Source organism: Anabas testudineus, chromosome 16 (assembly GCF_900324465.2).
Source record: "Anabas testudineus chromosome 16, fAnaTes1.2, whole genome shotgun sequence".
NCBI classification, from domain to species: Eukaryota; Metazoa; Chordata; class Actinopteri; order Anabantiformes; family Anabantidae; genus Anabas; species Anabas testudineus.
This window is the reverse complement of record NC_046625.1, coordinates 11,969,560-11,979,954: the sequence shown is the minus strand read 5'-3', so window position 1 is coordinate 11,979,954 and position 10,395 is coordinate 11,969,560. Positions and strand designations below refer to the sequence as shown.

Sequence of the window (10,395 nt, the reverse complement as noted above, 5' to 3'; positions counted from 1 at the left end):
TTAAACCTCTCCCTGGCCTAAACTTGTTGAATAATTGAGCATAATGTAGTCTACAGGAAGTTTAACACTTAGAACGTAAAGTGTGTAACTTAACTAAGTGGTTTAATTCACTTTGTTGTTTTTGACCAATTTCACATTTCTATTGTTACACAAATAAAGTATACAACTAAGGATAATAGAGCATTTATTATGTATCAAACATACAATACATAAACGCCAGTCATGCCAATGTATCTAGGCTATAGGCTACAGAACCAAGTGAAAGTACATTAATTGTCATATTTCAAATAATCTGTATAAAAATACAGTGTTTTCATTGTACAAAAGTGTCCTGGTGCTAAAAAAACAAAAACAAAAAAAAACAAACAATCACTTAAATACACCAATGACTGACTTTCAAACCCAAAATCTTAACATCTGGATAAACTCTTTCAAGAAGGTCATTTTGGCCCCAAATTAGCATAAACATACGAAAACAAATCAACCTGGTGAAAGAGAACTATCGCAGAAACATTTAGAGCAGCTGAAGTTAAATTACTCCAAATACTGAACCAGGAACAAAATATGTTTTGCTCCATCACCAAGTTTCTTTCAATCTTAACTTAATTAATACTTTAAAAAAAAAGCGTTAGAAACCGTCAGAACCACACACCGATCACACTAGCAGAGTCTCTGTGTTCTTTACAAATACAATGTTTTTAATTATATAATTTTGATTATCTCACTCCTTTCCCTTGAGATGTGATCGACAGAACAAGGATTAAGCCCTAAATGTCAGCAAACATATTAGAAACATACTGGAGTTTTCTGTCATTGAAGGCAAAGCACAGCTATAGTCATATACACTGCCCGTCCAAAAAAAGTCACCACCTAATTTAACTAAGTAAATAGGTAAGAGCCACCAGCTGGATAATTACTACATAGATAATTATGTTTAAGCTGCCAACAAGTTATTTAATCTTAACTGATGCAGTGAGTAGCTTTGCATTTCTTAAACAATCATGTTGGAGGACACATCCTGTGGTCGTTGAAAAGAGGTTAACCTGTTTCAGGAGTCACATTATTGGCATGAACCAAGCAAAGAAAACATCTAAGGACATGATGAAACTACTAAAACCGGGTTAAGAACTGGAATAAGATAATGTGGTCTAATGAGTCCAGATGAACCCTGTTACAGATTAATGGGCACAACAGGGTAAGAAGAGAGGCAGGTGATGTGATGCACCCATCATGCCTAGTGGATACTGCACAAGCCTGAGGGGGCAGTGTTATGATCTGGGGTTGCTGCAGTTAGTCAGGTCTATATTCACTAACTGAATATACTGAATGACCAGGTTATTCCATCAATGTTTTTTTTCTACCCTGATGGCACAAGCATACTCCAAGATGAGGGCTCAAATTGTGAAAGAGTGGTTCAGGAAGCATGACACATAATTTTCACACATGGATTGGCAACCACAGAGTCCAGACCTTAACCCCATTGAGAATCTTTGGGATGTGCTAGAGAACATTTTGCTTATTGATCTAAGGCAATGAAAAATTCATGCAACTCTGGATGGGAATAAATGTTGACAATATAACACTGCAGACGCTTAATGAACCAATGGCATGAATGTGTGAAGGTGAATGTGTGCTGTAATCAAAGCTAAATGGGGTCCAACATAAAAGGGTGTGTGACTTTATTTTTATTTGACGGCTAGTGTATCAAGATCAAGACAGAAATGTAAGAATCTGAACATTTTTTTTACAAAGTGCTTTCACTAATGTTGTTTACTCTGAGATGTACAAGTAACTAGAAGGTCCTGCCCATCTCTTCAAAGTTTATTTGGTCTCAACACCCCAGTTAAGGGAATTTTGCATAGATGCTTTGCACAGAAGTGATCCTCTGTATCATTCAATATGCAGCATTACAGGCCTCTTGAACCATTTCAGACTGTGACATTAAGTACCCAAAGGTAAACAAATAATGAGTTAATCAGTGAGTGTAAGGCTTTCTTGGGCATTCATTCAGTTATTACATTTTGTGGTGTACTATATGACAAACGTGCCACCCCATTTCAACTTTAACTGGAATGTATACATAAAATTACTTTTAAACATCCTTGAACGTAAAGTGAAATAAGCACTACCCTCCAATATAATCACATTGGCACCCAAAAGTAAAACAGATGTACCCAAAGTAACGCTCTTACATAAGACTTATTATTCTACTATTAGATGTCCATTTAACATTGTTGGAGTGTGAAGTAATATTTTGTATTACTTCATTCAGCAGCATCAGTGTGACAGTATGTTCAAAAGTATGACAGCAAGTGCCCTCTGTACGTCCCATTTATTTTTGTCCAATAAAGGTCTGAGAAATGCAAGTTTCAATACCATATCACTTTTATATGGTTATATGCGAGTAAATGGCTTAATTTTCCGCAATGTCAATGAGGTAGCAACAGGTTAAGCAGAGCAGCCCAAAAGTGAGATTTCCTCTTCTAGACAGTCCTCAACTCCAAGAACTATCTAAATCCATCCCACCTAGATTTTTCTAGATGAGATGCCAGCTTTCTGCCAAGTTTTCCCTCTTTTGTCATCTTTCTTTTTTGCCATATTTGTAGATCATGTACATTGGTAAAATCCTTACCTTCTGCAGCTGGTGCATGATAAGCATAAACCTAAACCATTAAAAACCACCTGTTTTGTGTTCAGGCAACAGCTTGGTCATCTGTCTTCTTCAAACCATCTTTGTCTGTGAGGTTAAGTATATCCAGTCGCTGGTCACTGGTCCTTTCTCCATTCTGTTCTGAATCCACCAAGCCCTGCCCCTGCTCTGAGCTGCTGGGCTCCACATCAGGGTAAATGACAAGGAAACAGGCAGTAAGGAAGCCAAGGAAGGAGCCGCCAGAGGCTACTACAGGTATAACACGTACACTGCCAACTGCCTCCACCATAGCTCCCAGAGCAGATGCAACCAAAATCTGGCTGATATAAACCTGGAGGTAGAGCAAATACTGTGACACACCACAACAGCATAAACTGTGATAACACTCTCCACTTACTCTCATCACAACATCAAGAGCCGATGCTGAATGTAAGACAAATTTGGATAGACACATTATTTTATTATTATTATTTTATAACAGTCTACAGCCAAAACTGCACCAGAATAACTTTGTCCTACATATATTTACATGTATATTTATTTATAAGTTCAAATGCTCACCTGGCAGGATAAGATAGCACAGTCAATACCAAAACCTCTTCGAGTGTTTCCTGGACTGTGGTGAACATACTGAGAAAAGGAACAAGATGGGAGTGAGCAGCTGAAATTGTAGTCTTTTGCAGTTGTTTGACAGCTGTGAGGCAAGGCATGGAGCATAGATGTGCATGTGTACTGTTGGTGTCTTTCATACCTCTTTAATTTCATGGTACTGTCCAAGCAATGCATATGGACAGTAGGAGATACTCATGGAGATGATGCCCATGGTACTAATTGTCACCATGGCCACATAAACATTAGGGAAGATTGCCATGACAGCAGTTCCTAAAATAACAGGTATAGAAATAAAGTTATTTTAAATAAATGTTTCTTTGTCTACTATTTCGACTATTTGGAAATTTAGTTTTCATTCATATATTCCTATCTATTAAGTGACCTATTGAGAATCCCAGAGTTCCAACGATGTAGATGACCTTAATACTTAGATCAAAGTTATCCAGGTACTTCTGAAGGATGGCTGGGTGGAGAAAAATATTGGAAATATGTTGTTGCTATAGTTAAATCACTCTTTGTGTAGAAATGCAATAGTTAGCTTAATGGTAATCTAAAAATGAAAACAATGTTTTTCACCAGAGCAGACAGCAGCAGTAGTAGCATAGACAACGAGCCCCCAGCAGCCCATCTGTACTCCTCTGTGATAACTATGCAGCTCAGTAGAATTGGTTGGTGCCTGGAAAAAGTGGAGTAATCACAACATATCTGACATTAGAGTGTTACATTTGGCATAAATTGTAGAGCGTAGCATGCAGTATGTGTCCCTCTAATGTGTGTTTCTGCATGTAATGCAAAATGTGATCTTTAAATAACAGGGTACATTAAGTGTGTGTTTGTATGTGTGGGCGCCGGTCTGTACCGTAGGGTCTCCATGGAAAATGACTTGCCCCATGAAATCAGTGTAAAACACAGCTTCAGCTATAATAGAGAACCAAGTGAGGAGGTGACACACACACAATCTCCACAGTTGACTTGGCATCTGTCAAGGACAAAAAAGAAAGTAGAGATCAGTAGAGAAAAAATAGAGAGGGGATTCCCCACAAACAGTAGTCACTTCCCTCTAAATGTTGCAGTGTAATGGCAAAACAAAAAAAAAATCCATCAATTTCCAATTCACTTCACCTTCAACATGGACAACCAGAGCAGTCGAACAGTTGTACCCCTGTCTGGTCCTCCAATACTGCTGGAGCCGTCAGATGACAAACTGCTAGATGAAAGCTCCAACTCCCTCCTGCCTGCATACCGCTGGAGGTCACTCAGATCATTCAGACTGCGCGAGGCAGTGAGTGGCCGAAGTTTCAAAGGTGCGTTCCGTCGTAATCTATAGCGCTGTGAGCCCACTCGTCCATAGTACGAAAACGTGAAGGAGGGCTGGAGAGAAAAAAGACGTCTGCTTTTTTTACATCTGCAAAATGATCTACACTGCCAAGCAAATATTAATGACTATTAAAGAAAGTAATTTAAAAAAATGATTAAGGCAATTGTACTTGTCTGTAAAAGGTGTGTGGATGTGGTCGTGCTGAAACTGATAGGTTGGGTGGGCAGTTCCCAAGTTTAGTGGACACGTGGTCTTTCACTGCATTACAGTGGACAGAAGAGGACAAGCAAGCATTGATACCATTGGCAGCCTTGACCTGCTGGGACAGGACAGAGACGTACACATCAGAGGCACAAAAACAAGCTGAAACTGGACAACAAGTCCAAAATAAAACTGACACAATTATGTCTTTTCAGTACAGGCAATGGAAATGTTCTACACCCTCATAGTAATTAGTAACAACATTAACATATGCAATTGTAGCAGAACATTTTACCTGTCTCAGATGTGAGCCAGAAGTCATGTGAATGAGGAAATGAGGAACATTTGTTGGATTCTTAAGCTCAGGCATAACTGAATTCATAGCTTCAAAGACAGTTACATCGGTACGGGTGGGTGGTCCACCAAGAGGAGACAAGCACTGAACACTATGCTCTGATGGCTTGAAATCATCTTTCAGCTCTCCATGCATATTATGTAGGTAGTGATGCACCTCTGGCAGGAAGAGTTGTGTATCAGGGTCGAGGTCTGGATCCAACTCGACTGTGGCATCTGGCATAGCTAAGACTGAATCACTGTTACTTCTCACTCGCTCCACAGCAAGGAAGTCCATCTCATCTTTCTCAGTATCTGATTCTGTGTTTTCTTGGGCCAGGGCTTGAGGAGAAGCATCCTCCTCTGCGATCATCTCAAGTAAAGGTGGTGTGTGGCCAATGGGCCTGAAAGACGACTGGCTGGTAGACTCCCCACTTCCTGTGACTTTAAGCTGGTTAGATGGTGTGAAAGGTTGCTCGGGGATACTTAGCAAATGCAGAGTTACAGAGATAATGAAGATGATTCCTGCAAAGAGGAAGAGGACCTGTTCCTGTGATTTAAATGCTCGGCCCAGAGCTGTGCCAGTCCAGTCTAAACCACCCAACATGTAGCCCACTGCTCCACCAAGACCTGGAGACACAGAGAGAGACACAGATACACAAGTCAATTATTGTGTCAAGACACAAGAGCACAATGTTTATTACAAATTTCACAGCTGGATCAGCTGGAACAACTATATGATAATAATACGTGCGCTGCGCAGTTGTTAAAAAGGTGTCAGACCATGGTGATAGACAACACTTTGATGGGTGGTAGATGAATCATATGCGACGGTCACCTACCATTACATAAACAACTGTAAAATAGACAGGCAAGTTTTCACACTAATCCAACATGTTTCGAATATTTCCCAGCGAATGTCAAATTGCATTTTAGTTTTTAATGCCCATTGCTTAGAGGTAGGAAAGTTTTACCTGCAGAGAAGGCATGGATATTGAGAGCAATATCTTGCTCTTCAGTGTCAGCAACATCAAGAAGGTAAGCTCTGATTGGACCCTCAGAGGCATCAGCACAGAAGTCGAGAACGACCACACCAACTACAGTAAGGACAATACCAATTGGCTGACTACTAGGGCTATCACCAATGGAAAGGCCTGAAAGAACACCAAATATGTACACAGATTGGGTTAACAGTATTTATTACAATCTGTAAGAAGGGATTTTCTTTGAAACCTCAAACGTACCTATTAATGATCCATTTAAAAACAGTGCCACTCCCAGTAGTACACCCACACAGAGGGTCAGAATAAAAGGTCTTCTCCGTCCCCATCGCAGAGTACAACGGTCACTTGCTGAGCCAATCACAGGTGTTAAGAGGAGGCCCAGGATGGGACTGAGGAACCAGGTTAAACTGTAATATTGCTCAGGAAGACCTAAAAACAATCATAAACAGAATGGATTATGCATTGAGGTGAGGTCAAATCCAATTAAAGCCAAGATTTACTACAAGTATAGTTATTTTCCAAAGCAGGAGATTAAACCAAGTGCATTACATTATGCCAAGCCTCGTTTTAGCTCCATCACCATTTCCCTGTTTTCCCTGTTCAAAATCAAATTGATTCCTTCTTGAGCCTAAGTGACAATTTTGTGCCAAATTTGAAGAAATTCCCTCAAGGTGTTTCTGAGACATTACATTCACAACATAAATTTGGATGAACATGAGATGACTGTAACTTGACCTTGACCTTTGACCACCAAAATCTAAACAGTGAGTCGAAGTTTACAGTTGCGCCAGATTTAAAGGAATTATCTTCAAGTGTTCACTTGCGTTCACATGAAATGGATGCTCTCAAGCAGTTTGCTCTACTTATGGATTGAGAATGGCACATCCTGATGATTCCATTATAACTGAACTATGCTCCAGTATGCACTAAAATACAGCACTGACCCTTAGCTATTTTAATACTAGGGACAGTTCAGCCTGCATACATGTAAAATTCATGGGAAGACAACTGTGCTGGCTTGTTGACAATATACTAACTTTCCACCCCATATAAGAAAAAGGAATTTTTTTCAGTACATAAATCTGATGAACTCCAATTTAATGAGCTGGCTTGGTTAGCAGGCTGGTTCTCAGGGGAATAACATGTTACCCAAGCTGCTCTTGGTCTATTTTGCCCTTAAGTCAACAAAACAGCACTGACTATTCTTTGCATTGTTGTTCCCTGTCTCTTTAAAAGGGGACTACACGCTTTAGACTAGTAGCACTATGAAGAAGTTTTTTTTAGGCCAATGTTTTGTTTTTGCTTGATGCATGTGGACAAGGATATATGCAGGAATGAGGAAAAGGAAAGTTATTCAACACATTTATGAAATCTTAAAGAGCAGTGCATAGCAGTCCCACCTCAGCTCCGTCTCCTACTACACCAGAACAACGATCTTATTCCATTCATCCTAGTGTCAACTAGATGCCACATTATACAGCCCATAATTTACAGTAACTTTTTCTTAGACTCTAGGTTCACTCAAAGAAAACAAGAGCCCGTGTTTCTACAAACACACTTTAAAAGGATCGACTAAATAAAAAAATGTAACTCACTATATTTCCACAAGAATACAAAGCAAAGTGCTTTGTATATGTTCTTGAAATGGAAGTTCCTAATATATTTTCCAAAACATTATGGATTTTTATTATTATTATTATTATTATTATTATTATTATTATTATTATTATTATTATTATTATCTTAAAATATTGTGAACAGTGATGAAACAGTGAGACTGAAATGTGCTGTGTTAAACATTTTTGTCATACCCAGCCAGAAAAATGTGGCAGCTATATTTCAGAAATGCCTTACATCTGGCACAAACATCCACTTGGACTTATGCATAAAAGTAATAGAATGAGTCTGGACAGAGTGTAAACTACAACACTACTGGTTGGTGGAGTCATACAACCACAATGCAGTAATTCTAGTTCAGTTTGCACCTGCTTCATATTCTGTCTATTCAGTAATGTCTTTTATTTTTTTTAAACTGTAACTGTGCTATACATTATAGCTAATGTAAACACTCAACATTATAGTGCCACACTATCAGAACCACACAAATGTGTACTGTACCTTAAGTAAGAGGGGTCTTGTAACTTCTGCAATTCACATTTAGAAGCCATACATGCCTATCAGTGACACTTTTTTGTTATGTACAAGTTGCCAGTTCTAGTAACGTCTCTGTCCCACACTTAACATAGTTGAAAAAATGTATTCAGTCAAACAATCACAGATAGTGTTAATAACACAGAGTTTTCATCTATAGCAGAGTGACATCACTAGAACATTTACCTAAGGGAAAAAAGGTGTGTTTCAATGTCTATATGGCTGTATTGTGTCTCCTTACCTATCTGCAGCAGCACTGGTGTGACCAATGCGGTTTCCATAGCATAGCAGAACTCACGTCCAAACATCACTGCCCCGTTCATTACCCAACGATGCAGATGGATCTGAACACTTCTGCCCTCTTCCTCTAGCTCCCTCTCACTCTCGCTCTCATTCTCTTTATCTTCTTCCATGAATCCTCTCTTCCCTGGATTATCTGAAGCTTCAATGTTCTCCATTTCCTATCCCATCACAGTTTGATTTCGGGTAAATTTTTTTTTATTCTGATCAATTCTGAAAAATTGTCACTTATTGCTATCATTTTCTAATCTATGTAATTGTAATTGTATTAACATATGCAACTAGAACATAATATTCTTGGTTTTAATCTTGATGACTCAATGTGTAAGAAAAAAAGATACAGAAAGATTAATCAGCTAACATTTCTGATTGTCAACACATTTTGGGTTCAAAGCTGTGGATGTGCAGCAAAGTGCACCTCAGGACCTGTCAGGGTCAAAGTGTACGGAAATCCACTCAGTCGCGCAGCAACCTGCAGAAAAACAGATACAGTTAGACAGTAAAATACACAAAGAATAGTAAAGGAGATAGCCTTGGTATTAACATACCTGGTTTACTTATTTTCTGAATTCTTGTTAAATATTACCATTTAAAAATGTTTCTTTTTGTAAGTACTTGATAGCAAAGGTTTCTTGGCTATAAAAATTCAGAGATGTCTCAATGAATAAAAGTACACAAGAAACAGTTTTAAACTCTCTTGCACACATAACAACTTTAATGAGGGAATAGACTTGTGTCATAATAGAAGAAGAGCCAAGTTATCAAACCTTGGCCATTTTCTTTTTACTGTTTTAGGGGTTTATACTTGAATAAACTCAGCGACTTCACCTCTAACCGTAACCTTTGTACCAATTGCTGCCATGAGCAAAATAAATCAACGCTTTCACAACACCAAAACTGTTGCACAATTTTTTTACTTGTGAAACACGCGGATCACACCCTTTTAAATACTTACATTAACTAACGTTATACCATGTAACGATGTGATTCAACTTCCCTCGACTATGTGTCTACCTTTTCCAAAGCAAACAAAGGACGGTTTCTAAATAGAGGCTAGATCGCGTAAGTTAATGTTTAAACAAAGGTAAACGAAACTTTTGCAACGTTTCTCACAGGTGTGACAGTGCTGTGCTATTCTATGTTTTATCTGTGTGTGCTGACAGATCTGAAAATGCGTGTTTCTGACAGACCGACCTATTCAACAGTCTAACTTAGCACTTTTCATGACGAGGCATTTCAGTTATTTTTACTGTGTGGGGATGGTGCACATGGCTAAAGATAAGTGTTTCCGTCCGGCTGGAGGAAAAAACACCTGACTCTAGATTAACTTCAGCTATTCTAACTGTGGTTTGACTAACAGGCTAACGTTACCTTAGCGAGCTAGGTTGGCTAACGTTAATAATTTAGACAGCTAACTGCAGCAAGTTTGGGCATAGAGAGCCACTCAGAATGAAGACAGGAAGATTTCACATACCTGAGATGGTTTTCCTTTTAAGCTAAAGTACAGTAGAAACAATGCCGTACTGTGTGTATTTTCCAAAATGTGACAAAACTCTCGATTTGACTTTAGCTACCTAGCTAACCTTGCTAACAGTGACCATCTGGTTTACTGCGCTCATCAATCTTATTGGTTTCCACAGTAACAAAGCGGGGCGTGGTTAAAATACCTCGCCAATGACGTCATCTGACCATTCAACTACAGAGGGCGGGGCATCAATCAATATTTCCCATAATAATAACGAGAGTCTATTAAGAATAATTATGTTAGTTGGTTCATTTAAACATTTAAGTTAATCAACACAAGTCGAGAACAACAGGCTACATAA

The 10,395-nt window shown here is 38.8% G+C and overlaps 1 protein-coding gene across 4 annotated transcripts; it reads right to left on the bottom strand.

Annotated features, from left to right (window-relative positions):
- Window positions 1-167: 167 nt before the first annotated feature.
- Window positions 168-10,285, bottom strand: LOC113170665 (solute carrier family 45 member 4-like). 4 transcript variants are annotated; one of them, XM_026372848.1, is made up of 14 exons: window positions 10,044-10,285; window positions 8,931-9,041; window positions 8,511-8,730; window positions 6,359-6,547; window positions 6,089-6,268; window positions 5,077-5,744; window positions 4,750-4,899; window positions 4,385-4,633; window positions 4,122-4,241; window positions 3,839-3,938; window positions 3,645-3,725; window positions 3,402-3,532; window positions 3,212-3,280; window positions 168-2,981 (listed from the first exon to the last, which is right to left on the bottom strand). In XM_026372848.1, exons 3-14 carry the CDS (start codon window positions 8,725-8,727, stop codon window positions 2,694-2,696), a joined length of 2,442 nt encoding a protein of 813 aa, XP_026228633.1. In that variant the 5' UTR covers window positions 8,728-8,730; window positions 8,931-9,041; window positions 10,044-10,285; the 3' UTR covers window positions 168-2,693. The 4 variants fall into 4 exon arrangements, with proteins under 4 accessions (XP_026228633.1, XP_026228634.1, XP_026228632.1 ...); XM_026372849.1 differs by having other exon boundaries at window positions 8,996-9,041; XM_026372847.1 differs by having other exon boundaries at window positions 8,511-9,041; window positions 10,044-10,284.
- Window positions 10,286-10,395: the final 110 nt, after the last annotated feature.

What these genes read in the sequence shown, in the direction of transcription:
- LOC113170665 (XM_026372848.1), bottom strand. Translation starts at nt 8,727, where the DNA reads ATGGAGAACATTGAAGCTTCAGATAATCCAGGGAAGAGAGGATTCATG. An exon ending in CACACACCTTTTACAGACAA is followed by an intron (nt 4,634 to 4,749) that starts GTACAATTGCCT and finishes TTTTCTCTCCAG; the next exon opens with CCCTCCTTCACGTTTTCGTA. An exon ending in AACTCTGGGATTCTCAATAG is followed by an intron (nt 3,533 to 3,644) that starts GTCACTTAATAG and finishes CTGTTATTTTAG; the next exon opens with GAACTGCTGTCATGGCAATC.